The sequence below is a fragment of the Hyperolius riggenbachi genome, chromosome 4, assembly GCF_040937935.1.
Source record: "Hyperolius riggenbachi isolate aHypRig1 chromosome 4, aHypRig1.pri, whole genome shotgun sequence".
NCBI lineage: Eukaryota > Metazoa > Chordata > Amphibia > Anura > Hyperoliidae > Hyperolius > Hyperolius riggenbachi.
Genome location: NC_090649.1, coordinates 68,567,610 through 68,590,439, shown reverse-complemented (window position 1 = coordinate 68,590,439; position 22,830 = coordinate 68,567,610). Strand labels below are relative to the sequence as shown.

General features: G+C 44.4%; 1 protein-coding gene and 1 long non-coding RNA gene across 6 annotated transcripts in view; one reads left to right on the top strand and one right to left on the bottom strand.

The window, feature by feature from the left end:
• CLIC5 (chloride intracellular channel 5) overlaps positions 1–22,830 on the top strand; it is a 374,361-nt gene that overhangs the window by 196,952 nt on the left and 154,579 nt on the right. For 4 of the 5 annotated variants that reach the window (XM_068280167.1, XM_068280169.1, XM_068280170.1 and 1 more), the window contains exon 6: positions 670–1,797. The exons of the other annotated variant lie outside the window; for it this stretch is intronic. In XM_068280167.1, the coding sequence (XP_068136268.1) occupies positions 670–837 (168 nt within the window). In that variant the 3' untranslated portion in view covers positions 838–1,797. Of the gene's footprint in view, positions 1–669; positions 1,798–22,830 lie in introns of those variants that run through there. 5 annotated transcript variants of the gene reach the window in all.
• On the bottom strand, positions 12,804–21,562 carry LOC137571271 (uncharacterized). The gene is made up of 3 exons (XR_011031321.1): positions 21,496–21,562; positions 20,301–20,461; positions 12,804–13,018 (listed from the first exon to the last, which is right to left on the bottom strand). It is a non-coding gene; the product is annotated as an uncharacterized lncRNA (long non-coding RNA).

The window sequence follows — 22,830 nt, the reverse complement described above, 5'->3', positions numbered from 1 at the left end:
AAGGATTTATACTCCTCCTTATTAAAAAAAAGGGGGGATCAGAATGGGAGGATGTCTTGAGAGACTCAGTTTGTTCATTTGCTTGTGTCTATAGCAAGTAGGGATGCAAAACTACGCAAACCTGAATCAGCCCATTTGTCGGAATGGGATTTTTGGAAAGGCCACAAAGGCCAACGTCTTGGGCGACTTATGGCCAATTGATGGCAGGATATGAAAAGGGGGTTGCAGAATACATAAGAGAAGACAAAAGGAAAAGGGAGGCTGCTGCACAGGAAAGTTGTACATGAAAGAGAAGGACTGCTGTACATGGATGTTAGGCACAGAAGAGGGGGCTGTGGACAATAGGAATGTTGCCTGGGGGAGCAAAATAGTATATGATAAATCTGGCCTTGCCACTCACAGGCCAGTTCAGGTTTGATTATCCTTAATGAGTGGCTCAATAATGTACTGGTTAAGGGCTCTGCCTTTGACATGGGCGACTGGGGTTCGGTAAGTACCTATTCTGTAAAAAGTAATTGCGTAAGACTCCCTAACACTGCAGGGTGGCCCCTTGAGTGGGCCCTTATTGGCTGCAGCTGTTGAGCGCTTTGAGTCCAACAGGAGAAAAGTGCTATACAAATGATTGTAGCAAGTGCGTTGAGGAATTCTAACCTTGCATTTCATGTTTAGATTGTTGCAAAGAAGTACCGCAACTACGAGATCCCAACCGAGATGACGGGGCTGTGGCGGTACCTGAAGAATGCCTACGCCAGAGATGAGTTTACCAACACCTGTGCCGCAGATAAAGAGACAGAGCTGGCCTATGCCGATGTGGCAAGAAGGCTTACAAAGTCATAACCGCCGCGGACATGCAACACAAAGTATTTTTCTGACCGTTAGACTGTTCTTTTTGTTGCCTTAGGATGGATCTCTTGCGGTTTTACCACCCCATGACCACACCTGATCACAGGTCCACCAGCATCATGCTGTTTGGCAAAGAAGCATCGTACTGAGTGAAATTAACGGCAATCATGCTGAAATGAGGAACAATGACAATAAGATTCACCATGCCCAGAGATTAAAAAAATATAAATAATCTTAAGGCAATAATGTGCTTTCATATAAAAAAAAAAGTATTTTTGTAATGCAAACTGACTCCTTTAATAGTGATTTATAAAATGTATTATTTCATAGCAAATTGTATTATATCATTGCTTTCCCACAGTTCACTTCATGCATACCTCCCAATATAGATAAAGGCAGTTAGAAGCAATATAGAAAATGCAGCAGGGTTCATAGAGGAGCATGTGATCAGAAGTGTTGGTCGAAGAGCTGTGTGCAATTTGCCGGCCATTTGATCTACTGGGAGATATTATTTGTGTTGTCAAAGAATTGAACCATAACTGCGTTAAAGTCAATGGTGCCGACATTTGCGGTTAATAGCAAAGGCCCCATACATGCTTGAATCACCAAATTTGCAAGGTATGTTAAAGAGAACAATGAGAACAAAGGGAAACATTTTTTTAAAAAGACCTTGGAGCCTCCTCCCTCTCTCCCAGAGCCCTTGTCCAATCCATGGATAAGGGGCTCTTCCCCTCCTCTGGTGATCAGGAAGAGGTGGGGTGTATGCCCTGGGGGAGAGACCTCATGGAGGCAGATGACCATTTCCTCACCCTTTCCCAGGTGAAATGAGGATGGGGGTACTGAAATATCCCTTACCCATTTCCACAAAGAGGTAAAAAAGAAATAAAAACTCAACAAGAAGAAAACTCCTATAGTAATCTTAAAGTGAACCAGAGACGAAGCACCCTCATGTATTTTACAATATATATCAGTGGGAACATCAAAGAAAACACCTACCCTGCTCTCTGTTTCATTCTTCACGGCTCAGTTTTATCTGTCCTGATAAAATTCCTGACTGGGCATTTAGTCCGGCTTTGCTCAGGAATCATTAGTGCTGAGTCATTATAGTAGAGCCAGAAGGGGGCAGGCTTAGGCTTGAAAAGACATCAGAGAAGACAGACTCAGCTATAATGATTCCTGAGCAAAGCCAGACTGAATGCTCAGTCGGGGATTTTATCCAGGCTGATTAGAAGCAGGCTAAGCAGTGAAGAATAAAACAGACAGCAGGGTAGGTGTTTTCTCTAATGTTCCCACTGATATATATGGTAAAATACATGAGGGTGCTTCGTCTCTGGTTCACTTTAATTAATGATAAATACTTATATTTTATTAGTGTTCCCACGCCAATGTGCTCAGAAAGGTGTAACCCCAATATCCTTTGAGACCTTAAAGTGGCACTATGGCGAAAAATGTTAAAATTTAAAATATGTGCAAACAGAGATAAATAAAAAGTACATTTTTCCAGAGTAAAATGAGCCAGCGGATCCAAACCAAACATTTTTTATTTCAAAATATTTAGTTGCATCACTCTGACACATTCAAAGATAAATAAACACTCCTTCAAGCCTATGAGCATTTCAGTGCATGCTTTTCACCCTTCTCTTTTCATAACCAGGGTTATACTGGGGGCAGTCATTAGCAATTCCTCCTTTGCCGGACACCACCTACTCCACCAGTCTGCCGGATTCTGTCCCGGCAATATGAAAGGAAGGGAGGGGTTTCTCCAATAAATGCTAAATATTTTATATTTGTCATCATTCAGCTGAAAACAGGCTGCTATTTATTATTATAATTTAAAAAATAGATTTCATTTCTGAAATCTTGTATTTTTAATTTGGGTCCACTTTAAATTACTTTTCTCCTATAATGCTGTCACTTACAGTAGGTAGTAGAAATCTGACAGAAGTGACAGGTTTTGAACTAGTCCATCTTTTCATAGGGGATTCTCAGCAAGGCTTTTAATCTTTATAAAGATATTCCTTAAAAATGATTTAAACAATGATGCTGGCCAGCTTCCCTGCTCGCTACACAGTTTTTTGTCAGTTGGACAGAGCAACTGCCATTCACTTAGTGCTTTTTAAAATATATAAATCCCTGAGAATCCCCTATGAAGAGATGGACTAGTCCAAAACCTGTCGCATTCTGTCAGATTTCTACTACCTATTGTAAGTGACAGCAACACAGGAGAAAAGTCATTTATGGCTAATTTTACTCTGGAAAAAACGTACTTCTTGTTTGTGTATGTTAGCACATATTTTAAATTTCACAATTTTTCGCCATAGTGCCTCTTTAATTTAAGATCTTTGTGCATTGTGGTCAGCACTAGCTAAACTAACAATAGCAAGCCTCGCAAAGCATCTTTAAAAGTCTTGCTGGGGCTGCCCATTGGTCCTTTATTAGATCACTTGTGATTTTCCAGATTCCCATTGGTCTGTTAGTTAAGGGAGCAATGGGGAGTCCCAGTGGGACCTTCAAAGATGCTTTGTAAGGCTTGCTATACTAGGTTTACTAAGTATAGCAAGTGCCAAGCCCCTGACTATCACCGGATCCCACTGAACTACTTGACCCCTTCCACTGACCCGTATTATCGCACACACCCACCATAGAATCTAGGGCACCAACAGCATCCTGCCCTGACGCCAGTGTGTCAATGCAAATTTCTATAATTGATTTTTTCAAAAACTAGGTCTTTTTGAAAAAAAAAAAAAGCATGTATGGGGGTTTTGCTATTAACTACAAATGTCAGTGTCATTGATGTCAATACATTTGTGCTGAATTTGTAAAGTCGAATAAGGTATTTTTCAGGTTGACAAACTTGGACACCCATAGATGAGTGAAAATGCCAATATTATTTATGCAGTAATTCTGGTGAAAATAATGTAAAATTCAACTTTCAAACAAAAATGCCATTGAAAATCATTTTGTAAAGCATTTGTGATTTTTTTTTTTTTTTTGCATGAAATGATCTCTGCACTCATTTTCGCTGTAAGATTACACGTTTTTGCATTTTTCATGAATTTTCACATCAGAAAGAAAAATGTGTTTCCTTATCCATATTGCAAAAAGGCTATGTATTTTCGCAAATATTTCAAATATAGCATTTTGGATGCGAAAATGACTTTGGAGAAAATGTGCAAGCAACACTGATATAGCAATGACCCGAATTCGGACAACAACACTAGTGATCAATATGATCAGGTGATAGGTTTACCAGGCTCTGATTTGCTGTGATTACTTACTGCATTAGCTTTACAAAGGAAACAGCAGTGTCACGTGGTCATGACCAGCAAATCAGAGCCTTAGAAATCTGATCACATGCCTCTCCATCAGCTCCGCTACATATAAGCAACTGTAACAGAAAATATTTAGTTATTATAAAATGTTCGATATGTATTTATTATTATATGTGCAATATATGGTTATTACCAGATCAGATACCCATCAGTTTGTGCATGCCAGATGAAATCTCAGATTAGGCACCTAATCTAAGTGCCTGCAATGGCTGCTCAAATATATTTCCCAGGACAGCTGGGAAAACCACAAAATTCCTGCTCTCTGTCACCCCTGTGTGCAGCTCTGACAGTCTCATGTTTCATGCATGAATAGACATGGGAGCCCAAGGTCTTCCTCAGTGGTGAACTTTTATCCTATGATGCCCAATTTGACCTCTGATCTAATGTTATCAGGCCAGTAGGGATGGATCACGGATTCGCGTACAGTCATTGCAGCAAACCCTATCCCTATTGGGCCAATTGGCTTCAGGGCAGCGGTCACTTTGAGCATTATGAAATAGAAGTTCACCGTAACTAATACAGATTTACCTTAAGGCACTGTAGGCAGGGGTCTACAGGCGCCTGATGATGGAAAGGTGACTCACTCCCCTCCCCTAGTGCCTACCTCCCTCCTACCCTATGCAGAGTCCTGATGAAAGTGTAAGTGAGAAGTTTTTCACCCTGCTCTCATCTTTCAACTGACGAGATCTTCCTTCAGTGATATGCGCCTCTAGCTACTTAATACTGAGGTACCTCTTGCTACCTAATACTCGGGGGTGCCTCTAGCTACTTAATATTGAGGGTACTTCTGGCTACTTAATACTAAGGGGCACCTGTAGCTACCTATGACTGGTAAAGGAAGACTGACAGCTGGGACAGCCAGCACTCTTGCGGTGCTGATTTGTGGGTGTTGGTAGGCTCATTGAGGGCGAAGTCTAGGGTGCCAGACAATCTATGCCTATATGCCTGTGAGATAAATCTTGGCCTGCTGCTACCCCCAGTCTTAAGACAATTGGCCTTAATTCACTAAGCTTAACTCCTGTCTTTAATAACTCTTCTGAGCTATTTTACAGTTATCACCATGGTGATATAATTGTGATAACTGTAAAACAGCTCAGAAGAGTTATTAAAGACAGGAGTTAAGCTTAGTGAATTGAGGCCATTGTCACACACAGAGATTTGTGACAGCAACAGTTCTAGGAAATGTCATAACTGAAAACCTAATTGCTGCTAATAGTATTCAACAGAGCTGCTGCAAACTCAGTTGTACCAGAAACTCTTGTTGAACAACTTTAACAATAGCTGTGCTATAGCTATTCGAGAATAATGTTCATCGGCCAGAGCAAACCACCTGCCTAACATTGTGTAAGTCTCCCTTGTGCCACCAGAAACACTGTGACCCATCGAAGCATGGACTCCACAAGACCTCTGAAGGTGTCCTGTGGTATCTGTCAAAAGCCTCATGCAGCCGCTAGACTGTTCTTGGCTGAGGAAACCTGTCAAGGTCATCTTGGCTAAGAATCCAGTGTGTGTACTGGTGTGTCCAAGGATGCTCAATCATCTGTTAAGCCACAATTGTTGGCCAAATTAATTGTTCTCCTCCTTACCCTTCCCACCAGAAGCCACTCAATTGTGGGATAGACATTGTCCCCCCTACCCTCAACATCTAATATTTTGCTCTACTGTAGCAGAGCAAAATGCCTATACAGTGCTCGGATCCCAAACTGTTGACCAAGGGATTGAGTCCCGATCCCTTTGGATGAAAAGCTTTAGGCGTATGTATGCACCTTTAGACATTTGCAGGAGATCCTTTGGGTATTCAAAGTTATGAGGTGAGGCCTCAATGGATCAGACTTTGTTTTTCTCCAATAAATCCCACTGATGCTCGATTGGGCAGAGATCTCGGTAATTTTAAGGCCAAAGACAACATAATTCATCAGATCAGGTCACTTCCTCCATTGCTCCATGGTCCATGCTAGCCTTCACTCACCACGTACATCAATGAGCAATGGGCACCCATGACATTATTGTCAGTTCGCTGGTTGTCCTTCCTAGGACAGTGTTGGTAGACACTAACCACCGCATACAGGGACCACCATTTTGGAGATACTACTACCTAGTCAATTAGTTATTGCAAGTTGGTGTTTGTCAAAGTGTTTCAGCCCCTTTAATTTGTCCATTTGTCCTGCTTCCTAAATATTGTTTTGAAGAACTACCTGTTAACTTTGTGACTACTATATTTCTCTACTTTTGGCAGGTGCCACTGTAGTAAGATGATGATATTCATGTAGCTTGACAGTGGTTGAATTGTTGTGGCTAATTGCTATGGGTATCTGCTACAAATCTCTGCATATGCCACACTGGCCTTAGAGATCAGGTATTTTTCAAACTGTGGGTTGGGAAACAGCTGCAGCCTTAGAAAATAGACTCACAGTAAGGCACCTAGTTGCAGAGGACATGCTGGCCACATCAAGGCATGAGAAGGCATTTTTTTTTAATCACTGGAACTCTTCAAGGTATAAAATTACTTGAACAGTTAAAACAAACAAACCTCCTGGACTACCAGGGGATGATCATAGTAACACTGCTGCTTAATTTACACTCGTCACAAACCTAGGCAACGCTAACGGAGCATTTGATGAAAATATACACACAAGGAGATCACCTGGAGGGAGGTAAATTTCAGAGATATTATTTAACCACATCTCTGAAACCACTGAGAGTTCTGAAATGCAGTTTTCACACAAGATAACCTCAGGTTGTGTGTTTTTGATCGATCATTTGATCCCTTGATATTGCCCATTTGTGACAGGTTTAGGGCAGGGCTCCAGAAGCTCTGCAAGTACCTTTTTGCTGTCTACAGACCAATAATGCCAAAGTTATTTCCTGGTTTGGATGCTTTGAAACATGGAGGTCCACCCCATCATTCTTGTTGTGTACAGACCAATGGGGACAACATTATTCATACATAACACTAATGCATAGGTCTACCACATCACTCTTGTTGTCTACAGAGCATTGAGGACAACTTTATACCCAGCTGAGATACTCTCTAATACGTAGGTCTACCCCATCACTCCTGGTCTCTACAGGGTGACTGAGGACAACATTATTCCCAGCTGAGACACTTTCCAGTACGTAAATCTACCCCATCACTTTTGTTGTCTATCGACCAATGAGGACAACATTATTCCCAGCTGAGATACTCTTTAACATGTAGGTCTACTCCACTACTGCCTGTTGAGATGTTGTCTAACATGGTGAACCACTCCATCCCTCATGCTGTTAATCACGAATAAAGACACCATTATTTGCACTAGAGATGTTCTTTAGCATGAAGGTCCTCTCATCTCTCAAAGGGCTGTTTTCTACTAGCAGCATTTTGCCACCTGATTCTAATCACTAGTGGATTGCAAAATGTTAGGTATTCAAATGCAAAGTATAGCAGCACAGGAAAATCACATAACAATCGCACTGCCACCGCTATATGAAAATATGGGAGAAATGTGATCCTCCGTGTAAAACAGCCCTAACTGTCTACAGACCAATGCGGACACCATTATTTCCAGATGAGATGTTTCCAAACATGGAGGTCCACCCAATCCCTCATTCTGTTGACCAATCATTTGAGACACCATTTCTCCCATCTGAGATCCCATCCCAGCAGAGGTTCAACCCATCCCTCTTGCTTTCTACACCCTATTGTATATTACTTTATTATCTTCATCTAAGTTGCTGTCACTAGTTTGTGGTCTAAAGGAAGTATGGAGTAGGATAGGTCTCTACATGGGAGTCTTTGTGAGCTATGTTTACTGTAGTTCACACACTAGGAGGCTCCCAGGTTGTACAGAAAATGATATAGAGAATATCAAAAGCAGATACCATCACTTTGTGGTACATACACTGAAGCAGCAAGCTCATTGTCCTGACAACTTCAAAGAATTCCACAAGGTGCCAAATAAACAGTACCCTTGAGTTAATATATACATACACATTTCAGAAATGCCTTATGTTCCTTAGGAATAACCAGTTACTCCAGCTAATTCAAGCTAAGTTAGTCAAAGTAACGTGTTGGGGAAGCACTTGGGGTAATTGAGAGACCTCTTCTCCTGGTGACAGTTTTCAAAAACAGCTGAGTGGGTTTCCCCCATAAGGCCTTAATCATCCACTAAAGAGGCAAAGTTATTGCCTAACAATATGATTGTAGCCATACTGATTGACTTGTAACATCAGAAGAAGGTTTGGGTACTGTAAGCAATAGCCTTTTTTTTTTGTATGTTCCCTTCCACACATCCAAAATCTTATTTCGATGTGTTTAGTTGTTTTAAAACTGAGGTACTCTTGAAAATTATTGGTTCCAAAAATCACCGTTGCTACATATAGTATCACAGATTAAATTGTGAGCTCCTTTGAGGGACAGTTAGTGGCATGACTATGTACTGTGTAAATTGCTGTGAAAGATGTCAGTGGCAGTGCTATATAAAAACACAGCAGTAATAAGAATAGGATCACTTGCAGCACTCAATGAGGCTTATTTGCAAAGCTTTTCTATTGAATTATGTCGCATTACTGAACTCACAAAGGGCTATATCCTATTAAAGTGGACCTGAATTCTTGCCCAGGACACAAATAAAACAGAGAGAAATGCACCCTGTGTGTTTTTAGAGAGAAGAGCTTGTCTAATTCCCCCTCATCTTCAAATAATCACAAGTATAATTTGATCTCTCACCTGTGTCAGCATAGAAATTCGGCAATCCTTGGCAGACAAAGCTAGTATGTTAACCCTTTGGCTGCTTCCATGAAAGCAAGAAGTAGACACACTGCAGATTTATTGCAGGAGTTCTGTAAGCTGTAACAAAGACATGTTTTTCTTTTAAATTATTAAGCTGTTGTTTATCTTTTAGAGCAGGGAGGAAGTTCTGAGTTCAGGTCTGCTTTAAATTTTCTTGTAAGTTTTCTCCAAGTAGATATTTTAAACCAAGTAGATGAAAAATTATCTTGTTGGAGGAAACTCAGAATAGGATATGGCCCAATGTATCTCACCTTAAAGTGGATCCGTGATAAACTTTTACTCATTGCATAATTGTGTTCCTCAAGCCAAATACTTTTTTTTTGTTTTGTTTTAATACTCTTAATTCCCTATAAATTAAACAAGCCTCAGCCAAAGCTTTTTAGAGTGCCTTGGCACTGTAGCAAGTGCTTATGGGAGCTCAGTCTTGGCAGGAGGAGGAGGAGGTTACTAGCCAGAGGGAGGAGGAGAGAGGACTGAATTTGCCACATTACACACAGGCAAGCTGATAGCATCTCCAGCCCTCAGCCTGTGACAAACAGAACATGGCTGCCCTCATTGCATCACAGGAATAAATAATCATACACTATTGAAGCTGTTTGCAGCTACATTCGCTGTGTAAACTTTGGATAAGATATATAGACAAGTTACTAGTTATAGTTAGTTTTTAATCTCGGATCCGCCTTAAATGACGTGGGTTATCCCTCTTTATTTGAATTAACTCATGATTTATTTCTCTGTGGGCGACCCATATGTACTCAACTTTTTCTCATGAGTTTTCTATTTTCAAAATTGTCATGCTTTTTAAACCACCAGCAAGCAAGAAAATATATATATAAAAAATGTTGATGGTACCTTTTCACCTACTTTTTGATACATTTAAATTTCAAAGTGCTGAAAAGTTATTCTAAATAGAAGATGAAAAATTATCTCCTAGGAGAAAACTCAGGAGAATAAGTGAATAGCTTACTTATGCCGGTAATACACTGTTCGTTTTTGAGGCAGATAGATGGCTCCACTGGCGAACTCAGGGGGCTATTCCGGGTGTCTGGAACCTCCCCCCTGCACTGAGCTGTGTATTCAGCCAGGGAAGCCCGCATAATATAAACAGCCTCATTCTCCCTCCCTTCTTACTTCTGGTGCCTCCCTCCAGCTGCCTCCCTCCAGCTAATAGAATGAGAGAGGCAGCCGAGCTTCCCTCACAACCCTCACAAGAAGATGCAGCCTACAGTGAGAGAATGTTGATTATGGAGTCCTGGACTCTCCACAGCACAGAAGTGTAAGACATGATGAAATTAGAGTGCAGGCAAGCTGGTAAATATGCACAGCATGATGCAGAGCTTGCCTGGACTCAGGGTCTGTGGGCAAACATCTGTCTGGTCTCTCCCCATTGTTATAATGACTGCATGTGTGGATAAGGTGTGGATAACAAGCTGAAAAGTTTTTGACAGTCCCTAGACTCCAGGAGGGCTTCTTTCTGACTTGTGTGAGAGACTGACAGGGACAGGAGTCCGATTACAGGCAAGTAGCCTGTGTGATGTGGGACTTCAATACAGATAAGTTCTCTGCTCCATCTCCAGGGCTATTCTCAATTTCTCCACTCCTCTCTCTGGGCTAGTGCAACGCCAAAATGACAATAGCAATCGCTAGCAATTTGTGAGTGTGATTTTGTGAAGTGATTTTCAGAGCGATTTTTGAATGAATTGCTCAAAAACATGCTACATGCAGTATACCTGCGATTTTGAAAAAATCACAACGCTGCTGTGGGAACACCCACATAGGGTAACATTAGCCAAGCGCTTTTCAAATCACTGTTGATTTGAAAAACGCTCAGAAGCACTCTTGGTGTGCACCAGCCCTCCCTCATTCACCTTTGTTTCCCTCTTCCCCTAGTGCTGGCTGGCTGACTGTGTGTTCTTGTCTTACAGGAAAGCTAAATAAAAGTGCAATCCTGGTGAGGCAAAATATTATTATTTAGTATTTCTATAGCGCCGCCATCTTCCGCAGATGCATATATCCCTGCATCATATGGGTATCGCTTGCGCTATGTGACATGTGACATATTCCACTGAATTGTCCAAACTAAGTCTATCTCCCGTTCCTCTCTTGGGGAGTTGTTCCAGCGCTGTACCCCGTTCACATTTGCTGCTACCAGAAGCCCTCAGAAACACTCGTGTCCTTGAGTACTTCCAAAGATAGGCAGCTCCGTAATACGCCAGCGCACTTTTGTGCATGGGCAGTATGGAGCCACCTGTATTCGGAAGCACTCGGGACATACGTGCTTCTGGACCTTTCAGGAACCCCCCGCTTAAAAATCCTGCGTTTGCCCCTGGGCTCGATAGATAATTTCTGACATGTCCGATCTCCCTTTCGATCCTTTTCACCGCTCGATTTCTGATAGAAGTGAATGGAAGAAGATAAGAAAAACGAGCGGAAGATAAGAGAACCGACTGCAGAATCGAGCGGCAAAAACGATCCAGAGGAGAATTGAGCGCCAGAAATGAACCGTGTATCCCCAGCGTTATGCTGGGAACACACCATGAGATTTTTTGGCAGATAGACGGTATTGAGAGATAATTTCTGACATGTCCGATCTGATTTTCGATTGTTTTTCTGATCGATTTCTCATAGAAGTGAATGGAAATCGATAAAAAAAAAGATCGGAGAAACAATCGGACAGTAAATCTGCTGAAAATCTCATGGTGTATTCCCAGCATAAGTCAGCTTTGTAAATCAACCCCAATCTTATGACTCCAAGTCAAGCGATTAAACCTGTGTATAATTTGTCTGTTATCAATTCATAGCTATTGCGGACGGCTGTATTAAAAAAGGTTTCCAATGGTCAGTTAGAATCATTGACATTTTTACACAGTCTAAAGGTGCATACACACATTCAATTTTGATTGGCCAATTTTACCACTCCCGTGTAGTATGAGAGCTTACCTACACAATCTTCTCATAGTATTCAAAATCTGTTGGTCCTCCTACTACATCGAGGTGGTAAAATTGGTCAACCAAATCAATGTGTGTCTGCACCTTATGGAAAGAAGGGCTCATTCACTGGCTCCAGAGAGACACTATTACTGTTCCAATGTATTATTACACCCCGCAATAATGCAGAAGGCTCTGGTAATGGCATTCTTAGCTCCCATCACACTCCTCTTGTTTTCTATGTCAGAACATATCTCAGAACTAGGGATATTTGGGAGGTATGCCTTATAAAGTGGACCTGAACAGGGATGCGCAAATCCGAATTCCGGTGAAACCCGGATAGTTGCTATCGGGATTTCACCCAGATACCTGTGCGGGCTGGGCGCGGGGTTCAAGCTTACCTGTCTGACGTCTTCTTCGGTCATCCCTTGGCTCCTCCCACGATGCGTTCCACGCAGCGGTCACGTGAGTACAAACACTTCCTCCTTCCGGGTTGAAGGAGGAAGTGTTTGTAATCATGTGACACACGTGGGAGGCGCCGAGGGACGACCGAAGAAGACGTCAGACAGGTAACCTTGACCCCCCTGCCCACCCCGCACAGGTATCTGGGTGAAATCCGGATAGCAACTATCTGGGTTTCACACGAATTCGGTTCCCTGGACCTGAACTCTTGAACAGGACAGAAGAAAAACATAGAGAAATGCACACTGTATGTATTTAGAGAGTTTAGCCTGTCTAATTCCTGCCTCATCTATCACTAATCACAACTGTATTTTGATCTCTCAGCTGTGTCATCTGGCTGCCTCAGCAGAGCAGCTAATTTGTAAACACAATATGTTAACCCTATGTCTGCTTCAATGAAAGCAGGAAGTACACACACTACAGATTTATTGCAGGACTTGTATCAGATGCAACAAAGAAATGTTTTTGTTTAAAATGTTATTATGTTGTTCATCTTTTAGAGCAGAGAGGAAATTCCGAGTTCAGGTCCACTTTAATACAGAGATAGTACATGGATTCATTGTAGAGAATTCTGCCTTTTCACGTGTGGCCTGTATCCTATTGGAGTGCACAGCAGACATGAGATTCTGTAAATCACCTCCAGATTTCAGCACAGAATGAGAAGTATTGACACTGGCTATGCCTGTAGAGTAAGATTGTAGACACTTGTTATTAATTCTCTTATATGACGAGGATTTTGTGGCTTTTTTGGATAAAACTGCATTATATTTGAACTTTCAATAAATTCATCTGAAATGTCGTTATTATTTCATGATCTGCGCACTTGCTTTATACAGTATATAGAGTTAAAGGACCATTGCCGCAGAAAAAGTGTAACATTGCAAATAAATACAAATAAGATGTACAGTACATGTTTCTCAGATTGGAATGCACTAGCAGGTCCATGATGCCAAGTGAGGCGGCTTCATCAGGAGGCAGAAGTCTGGGGGCAGCACCAGGCAGAAACAGGAAGTGAAGAGAGTGCCTGGCTAACCTATACTGAGACTGTACCTAGCTACCAACACTGGGGCAGGGGCATACCTAGAAATCCCCGGGCCCCCTGAAAAAAAAAATCCGGGCCCCCCCCACCCTAGGGCCCACTCAGGGACATTTGTGGGGCAGGAGGGGTCGCAGCATAAGAGGAGAGCGTGGCCGCAGATCTGTGGGGAGGGGGGACATCCCCCCCCCCCTCCCTCACCTAAGACTCTCCTCCTGCAATCATTGGTGGCAGCGGCAGGCTGAACACATTACTTCTTTCTCACCGGAGGTCTTCCGATCTCTAAGAGCTTCATGCAACTTCCTGTGTAAACAGGAAGTTGCTCTTAGAGATCGGAAGACCTCCGTCGAGAAGGAGGTAATGTGTTCAGCCTGCCGCTGCCTGCCCGCTGCTACCAATGATCCGGCCCTGAGCGGGCCCTAGGCCTCCCCCCCCCCCCCCCCCCGTGGCAGCAGGGGTTGCATCCCCTATTGTTATGCCAGTGCACTGGGGGCACCTATACCTAGCTACCTACCTATGGTTAGGGTGTTTTTTGGGGGGCTTATTGCAGCTATAACATGCGGTGTAAATTGTCGGGTGCTGTGTGATCAGTCCAATCCGGGGGTCCGGGGAGGGGGGGGAGGGGGCGCATCTTCACAAGTTTGCCTCAGGCAGCAAAAAGTCTAGAACCGGCCCTGTGCACTAAAAAAAATTGTTTTCCTATGTGGCTCTCACTTACAGTAAGTAGTAAAAAACTGAAACATCCGAAAAAGTTTTCGACGGAAGCAGGCAATTTGGGCGCTCCAGTGGCGCTAATGCAAATTTCGTCAATAAGGCGCCCAAAGCAGAAAATTGGGTGCATGGAAATTATAACGTTATAGTTTTTAAATGTGTTATCCTTTTAAACATTAGAATGTTATAGTTCTTGACATTTTTAATGTTTAGTGTTTATAAATTATTCATCTTTGAAAGTTAATGTTTTGAAACGTACCGTATGTTCTTTTAATATTATGAGGCTAGGAAGGTGGGTTTTAGGATTAGGGTCAAGAAGAGGGGTTACTGTTTTAGGGTACAGCATCAGAAAAGGGGGTTAGGGTTAGGCGTCAGGAAGGGTGGCTTTATGGTTAGGTGTCAAGAAGGGGGGGGGGGTTAGGGTTAGGCATCAGAAATAATTTTTTTAGAGTTAAGTGCCAAAAAGGAGGGCTTTAGGGATGGGCATCAGGGGGGGGAGTGGTCTGTGTGAGAGTAGGGTTAGGTTAAATTGTAGTAAAATATATACCAATTAGCGGACCTAAGCTCGTTTAAAAATGGTCTCTAGGTCTTTTTTCTGCAGCCGCCGGCAGTCAGTGTGCATGCGCGCGCACGCAACCGCCGCACGCCTGCACGCATCTGCCGCACGCACCCGCCTGTCTCGCCCGACCACCCACCTCGCTCCCTGGTCCCGTCCAGCTGTCCGTTACTGCGCACATCCGCAGTAGCTAAATACCCGGGACACAGGGACAGCTGCTGGATGCAGCGACAGTAGGGTTTTATTATAGAGGATATTTTATTACAATCATTTACACTATTTACACTTTAAAAACAAATAATATAGGTAGTTAATGATAATTTTACTAACAAAACTGGGCGCCCATTTTTCCTTGTGCCCCTATTTCATGTACACATTTTAGACTAATGCATCTTATCAATCACCTTATGGGGGATTCTCAGTTTTTGGTGTTTTTTTTTCATTTTCAAAAGCACTTACTAAATGACAGTTGTTCATTTCCACTGCCAAAATAATGTGCAAACAAGTAAGGAGGCAGAGTGGCATCCTTGTATAGATACTTTCCAGGGAGTGCCTTAAAGAATAAAGGAAATAGTGAGGATCCTCCATGAGGAGTTGAAGTAGTGTAAAACCTGTCAGATTGTTAGTTCCTACTGTAAGTGGCAGCAACCTCGGGGGGAAAAAGTGATTTATAGTGCATTTTACTCTAGGGAAAATTAATATATTATATGTATGTATTTCAAAGTGAACCAGAAGCAATGAAACTTGCTTCATGTTAGATACTTACCTACTCTATGTAGAGCACTTACCTATGTAGAGCAAAGGCTCCAAATCCCATAGAGCCTTCCCAGTGCTTGCTTCATTCTCTTATTCTGCCATTGTCCCCTATTGAATTGACGCACCTTCAAACTCCTCGGCAGGCTTCAGAGGTACTCGAATCCCCAAGCGCTTCCGAAGATCAGCAGATCTGCACTGTGCATGCGCAAACCCAGGCTTATGCACCCGCTTGTCTTTGGAAGTGCTCGGGAACACGAGTAGTTCTGAAACCTGCACAACTTTGGGGGGAGGGGGGTTGGGATGTTGGGGCAAATTTAATCTGATGGCAAAATTAAATGACATTTTTGGAATTTGTGCTGTTACTTTACAGGTTTAGTTGGATCTTACAGCCTAACTCAAGGTGCAAATGTATATAGGGATAGTCCTATGTGACTATGTGATAGTATCTATGATAGTAACTATGTGAGTAGCACCACAGTGTCCATGTGTTCAAGTTTCATTCCAACTCTTTTCCTGTTAGACATATTAGCAGACTCTTATCCCCTTTCCCCCAGACACTAAATACACAAGAAACTGTTTTAGAAACACCCTCACTACACCTCCAGCCACACCCTCACCACACCTCCACCACACCTCTAGTCACAAACTAACCACACCTCCAGTCACACCCTCACCACACCTCCAGTCACACCCTCACTACACCTCCAGCCACATCCTCACCACACCTCCAGTCACACCTTCACCACACCTCCAGTCACACCCTTCACCACACCTGCAGTCACACACTAACCACACCTCCAGTCACATCCTCACCACACCTCCATCCACACCCTCAGCACACCTCCAGTCACACCTTCACCACACCTCCAGTCACACCTTCAGTACACCTCCAGTCACACCCTCACCACACCTCCAGTCACACCCTCACCCAGGGGTCTAGTCCTGGGAAAAATGGGTGTTGTCAAGCACACCGTGGGCGTGGTCATGGGTGGGGCCAAATATACATGACCTTAGCAGTGATGTAAAAGGTCTGCCAAGGAAGTTTGAGCTCTGCCGTAGTGTGTCCCCCAAAAATTTATGTAATCTGACAGCATTTCACCAAAAAGACACATAATCTGGTAGAAGTTCCTCCAAAATACAGATAATATGGAAGTGGTTCCCCCAAAATAGACAATGTGGCAGCAGCAGTTCCACCAACATACACATAATTTGGAAGCAGTTCCCCAAAATACGCGAAACCTGACAGCGGATCACCCAAAATACACGTAACACCCAAAAGACATAATCTGGCAGTAGTGGTCCCCCAAACATACACAATCTGGCAGCAGTTCCCCAAAATACACGTAATCTGGCAGCAGCCGTTCCCCTAACATACACATAATCTGGCAGCTGTTCCCCAAAATACATAACAGCGATTCCACAAAAATGCAGATAATCTGACAGCAGTTCCCCCAAAATAGGTACCCCCAGGTAGCCAGGTCTATAGGTGTCCCCAGTATAAGTAGCCATGAGTATAGTAGTCCCCAGTATATGTAGCCAGAGGTATAGTTGCCTAGTATATGTAGCCAGGGGTATATGTGCCCAGTATATGTAGCCAGTGGGATATGTCCCCAGTATATGTAGGCAGAGGTATATGTCCCCAGTATATGTAGGCAGGGGTATATGTCCCCAGTATATGTAGGCAGGGGTATATGTCCCCAGTATATGTAGGCAGGTGTATATGTCCCCAGTATATGTAGGCAGGGGTATATATGCCCAGTATATGTAGGCAGGTGTATATGTCCCCAGTATATGTAGGCAGGTGTATATGTCCCCAGTATATGTAGGCAGGGGTATATGTCCCCAGTATATGTAGGCAGGTGTATATGTCCCCAGTATATGTAGGCAGGGGTATATATGCCCAGTATATGTAGGCAGGTGTATATGTCCCCAGTATATGTAGGCAGGTGTATATGTCCCCAGTATATGTAGGCAGGGGTATATGTCCCCAGTATATGTAGGCAGGGGTATATGTCCCCAGTATATGTAGGCAGGGGTATGTCCCCAGTATATGTAGGCAGGTGTATATGTCCCCAGTATATGTAGGCAGGTGTATATGTCCCCAGTATATGTAGGCAGGGGTATATGTCCCCAGTATATGTAGGCGGGGGTATATGTCCCCAGTATATGTAGGCAGGGGTATGTCCCCAGTATATGTAGGCAGGGGTATATGTCCCCAGTATATGTAGGCAGGTGTATATGTCCCCAGTATATGTAGCCAGGGGTATATATGCCCAGTATATGTAGCCAGAGGTATGTGGCCAGTATATGTAGTCAGGGGTATATGTCCCCAGTATATGTAGGCAGGTGTATATGTCCCCAGTATATGTAGGCAGGTGTATATGTGGCCAGTATATGTAGTCAGGGGTATATGTGCCCAGTTAGCCAGGTGTGCCCCCACCCGGAGGGAGCAGAGCAGGGAAGGCGAGCTATAGGGACAGCGGGGATGGGCGGACATCTCCCCCCCATCCCTCACCTTTGTGCTCTCCTTCCTGCCTCTCCCCTCCGGCGTTTTTAAGTGTCGGCCTGGCGGCGAAAGTGGGCGGAGACTTACCTCGTTCCAGTCGCATGGGACGCTCCGCTCTGTGTGCGACTAGAAGACCAGACTAGCCGTACACAGAGCGGAGCGTCCCATGCGACTGGAACGCAGAAAGTCTCCGCCCACTTTCGCCGCCGGCCCGACACTTAAAAACGCTGGAGGGGAGAGGCAGGAAAGGGAGCACAAAGGTGAGGGATGGGGGGGAGATGTCCGCCCCTCCCCGCTGTCCCTATAGCTCGCCTTCCCTGCTCTGCCCCCCTCCACACAAGCCAGGGTGAACGGCGTTCACTTTGAAGAAAAAGTGGGTGGACGCCGTTCACCCGCGTTCACGCAGGACTCGACCCGTGCCCTCACCACACCTCCAGTCACATCCTCACCACACCTCCAGCCACACCCTCACCACACCTCCAGTCACAAGCTCACCACACCTCCAGTCACACCCTTACCACACCTCCAGTCAGCAGCTCACCACACCTCCAGTCACACCCTTACCACACCTCCATCCACACCCTCAGCACACCTCCAGTCACACCTTCACCACACCTCCGGTCACACCCTCACCACACCTCCAGTCACACCCTCACCACACCTCCAGTCACACCCTCACCACACCTCCAGTCACACCCTCACCACACATCCAGTCACATCCTCACCACACCTCCAGTCACACCCTCACCACACCTCCAGCCACACCCTCACCACACCTCCAGTCACACCCTTACCACACCTCCAGTCACAAGCTCACCACACCTCCAGTCACACCCTTACCACACCTCCAGTCACACCCTCACCACACCTCCAGTCACACCCTCATCAGTCCACCAGTCAGACACAATATGAATATTTTACATGCAAAAGATATTTACACCAATCCTTTCTCCTACTACCAATGTTCTTTTGTTCTTTTATGTCAACATATGAAGATAAGCAAGACAATATATATATATATATATATATATATATATATATATATATATATATATATATATATACAGATCTGTGCATCGGAAGGGAAAAGTGAGTAAGGGGAATTTACTTGCAAGTAAGTTGTGAACAATGGGCAATGTGAATGCAAAGTCAGAGTACCTTGTAAATGAGGGGGAGGTGTCTTTAAAATTACGCAGTACTATTGGGCTCATGCTTGAAGCAGGGCGTGGCCCTGATTAAATTTCCGACAAGCCCTTATTAGATAATTTTGGGCAGTACGCACATGGCAACAGGGGACTGAAGGACGCCGTAGGAAGCTTCTACAGGATCCAGATGCTTTCCTCTTCTTAGGTTAGTATTTACTTTTTGACCCAAGCTTTGGCTAGGGTACACGTTAAGCTTTAATAAAAGCCTAGGTTTCCTTTAAAGGATACCTTAGTCCTGAAAAAATTGCAAAAATTACGCTGTGTGTGTGTGGACTGTAGTGCAGAAGCTTATCACACCTTCCTTGCCCCAGTGTCAGCCTCCATTTAGTTATAAAGTAGGTAGATCCAAAGTCCTGGTTTGTGGGGCCAGTGCATGCGCCAGAAGCTGGTTTGAGCGGGAAGACTTAGCCTGCGTGGGTGCAGTGGACTAGAGGTCAGCGGGGAGCGTGGTCACAAGGTGCCCAAGTGGACATACTAAGCATGCGCGTGTAGTATGTCCGGGTCAGAGGGCACGTGTGCTGGGTTATGTCTTCCCGCGGTAATGCGCGCTTACTCCCGTGGACATACTCCGCCTGCGCCAACCAGGACTTTGGAACAGGCCACTTAACAGCTAAACAGAGTCTGATGCCGACACGGGGGGTAAAGTAAGCTTCTGCCTTACTCCCCATACACACACAGTGCATAATTTTTACCATTTTTACCTGACTAGGGTATCTTTTCAATGAAAGACACTGTTATCCCCTACTGAAAATATTACAGCCAAAATGGCCGCACAGTAGCCATGGAGGACTTACTTATAAATCAACTTGTATTCTTAATTTTTGTCTTGTGACTGAAAGCCGTCTATACATATTTCTTCTCAGGGCTGCCTTATATATACATCACTTACCATATTTCAGCAACCCGATTGGATTTACGAGCCCCTTCATATCCAAAATGAAAATAGCTTTTTTGTTGTTGGACTTTGGAGGAATGGGTTTGAAATAAATTAGAAAAAGCAAAGCTGACACAATAATTCACTTTCTCACGTAAAAACGTTTTTCCGCAGAGATCTGAACAGCGCTCGTGAAAGCGGAGAAGACAGAAAGTTGGCCGGCGCGGACGCCGCGAGTCGGGAGACGAAATAGAGGGGGGGAGGAGGAAAAAAACCCGGGAGAAGCTTTCGCCTGTCATTCTTCTTTGCCCATTACTTACCTTTCCATTTATGAATTCTTTTCAACGTTAGGACTTTGCTATACATAACTTTAAATCACTAACATGCTTCACAGCTCTGTGATTTGCTGGTTCCATATGTAGCCTCTTGGCCCACTCTTTTGGCAGCGGCTCAAGTCCTGTTCTTGCCCTGGGTTTACATTCTGTAGCCGGGGAGAGAGAGAGAGAGAGAAAGAACTTATTCATCACAAGCCACCTCCATGTGGAATTCATTGTATGTGCCAGTATCAAGGTACAGAATAGACACACAAAGAATGCACGTCTCTTCCACTCTGGCCTGCCGAGATCCAGCCAGATCTGCAGCCGAAACCGTTGGGCCTGTAATTGTCTCCACAGGAGAGGGTGCTGGCTGCCCACTTAACGACCTACTAACGCCAAACTATGTAAACTAAGTAAGAGCATACTTGTTGACAACAAAAAGAAAAACAAACACCTCCTTTTAGCCCACATAGATGGAATATATACATTTCCCTAAATACATGCAGAGAGATGTTAAGCTGAACTCTGGGGACAAATAGTAGGTAATCTTTAAAATCTTAACTTGAGGATTGCTGTGGTTTTTCCATGGCTCGGGGCACCGTGCATGGCTTTAGAGATGTTCCCTCCAGTCTTGAGACTGCTGTTTTTCTCAGGGTTGTGAAATAACTTAAACTGGTTTAAGACACGCCCCATGCAGGCTTGTGGAACTGAGCAGAGTGTTATGATGTCACAGGATCAAACCGCCAGACTAGTTTTTATATGCAAGGCAGAGCCGTGCATGTGATCCCTCAGGGACGACGCTTGCAATCCCATTCTTTATAAAGAAAGGAATTACGGAAGCAAATGGGCCAAAATGCGTGCAACCAAGTGCTGCGGTTCAGCGGTAAATCGCAGCGCATGTATGGAAACATCAGACAGTGCAGTCTATGCAGTCTGCCTGTGACTGCGTTTCCATAAGCGCGGCTAAAAGCGCGCATAGGGAAACAAGCCCTAAGGCAGGTTTGGATTTACATCACAGGACCCTATAGGCACAGATGTCCTGGCACCCTAGACTCCGCCCTCCATGAAGCTACAACCCCCTGCCGAACTGCACTGCAAGTGTGCTGGCTGTCCCTGCTGTCACTTCTCTCTTACTTCCCTTGCCCATCATAGGTAGCTACAGGTGCCCCTTAGTATTAGGTAAGTACCCACTACTCACCAGTTTCTTTGGCTCCCATTCTGCTACCCCTTTTACTCTTCATTATTGCTTAAAGTGTACCTGAGACGAGAAAAATAAAAAAAATTATACATACCTGAGGCTTCCTCCAGGCTCCTCCAGGCTAATCGGTCCCTCAACGTCCTCCCAGGCCACCTGGATCCTCTGATAGGTGGCCCGGTAACTCTGCCAGTCAAGGCCAGATGGCGCAGGCACAGTCTGCCCACGTGCGCTCCCCGGTCAGGATCCCACGACCCGGGAGTGCTCTGCTCCTGACGCTCTGCACAGATGGGGTGTGCGCACCCAGCCAGGCCGCGCAAGCGCAAGCATCCGAAGTTTATGAGGCATCTAATGAAAGATCCAGGCAGCTTGGGAGGACAGCGAGGGACCGATCAGCGTGAAGGGGGCTGGAGGAAGCCCCAGGTATGTAATTTTTTTTTTCATTTTACGGTCTTAAATGTCTTCCATTAAGAGCTGGTTCACACTGGCAATAAAAGCGGTCCTTTTAGCGGACTGTAACAGACCAGATCCTAATGGGTATGAACAGATCCTATATTAATCAATAGTTCACAGTGCTCTGTTGGAATGGATCAATTTGGCCTGTTCTGACGAACAAACCAGAAGTTTGGGAAGGGAAGGTCATGGATCAAAAACTGATGCCCAACAAAAACTGAACTGTTTTAATGGATCACTTTTTACATGGACCAGTTTTTGATCGCTGCAGTGTGAACTGGCCCTAACCCTTGTGTGTATACAGGGCTTGCCAGGAGGTTGGCCATTTTTTACTTACTCTCTCTGTACCAATGCAGGGGGCAGGTAGGTAAATAAAATGAGGGAAGTCTTTATATCCTACAGAGGTTTCTCATGTCCTCCTTCTGGCTCCAACTGTTGCCATGCCACATGAAGACCCATAGAACATATCTGACAAGAGCTTGTTGGATAACATGTTGATGTGGCTGCGCTCCCCGCCATGTACGAGCGTGGCTGTATTGTGCCTACACATTGCCTGCACATAAAGCTGCAGCCGCTCAAGAAGGTTAGTGTTAGGAGAGGAGAGGGGAAGGCTAGTGTTAGGAGAGGAGAGGGGAACGCTAGTGTTATTAGAGGAGAGAGGCAGGTTAGTGCTAGGAGTGGCGAGGGGGAGGTTATTGTTAGGAGTGAAGAGGGGATGGCAAGTGTTAGGAGTAGAGAGGGGGAGGTTAGTGTTAGGAGAGGAGAGGGGAAGGCTAGTGTTAGGAGTAGAGAGGGGGAGATTAGTGTTAGGAGTGGAGAGTACAGTTGGGCCGAACGGTTCGCCTGCGAACGGTTCCATGCGAACTTCAGTGGTTCGCGTTCGCG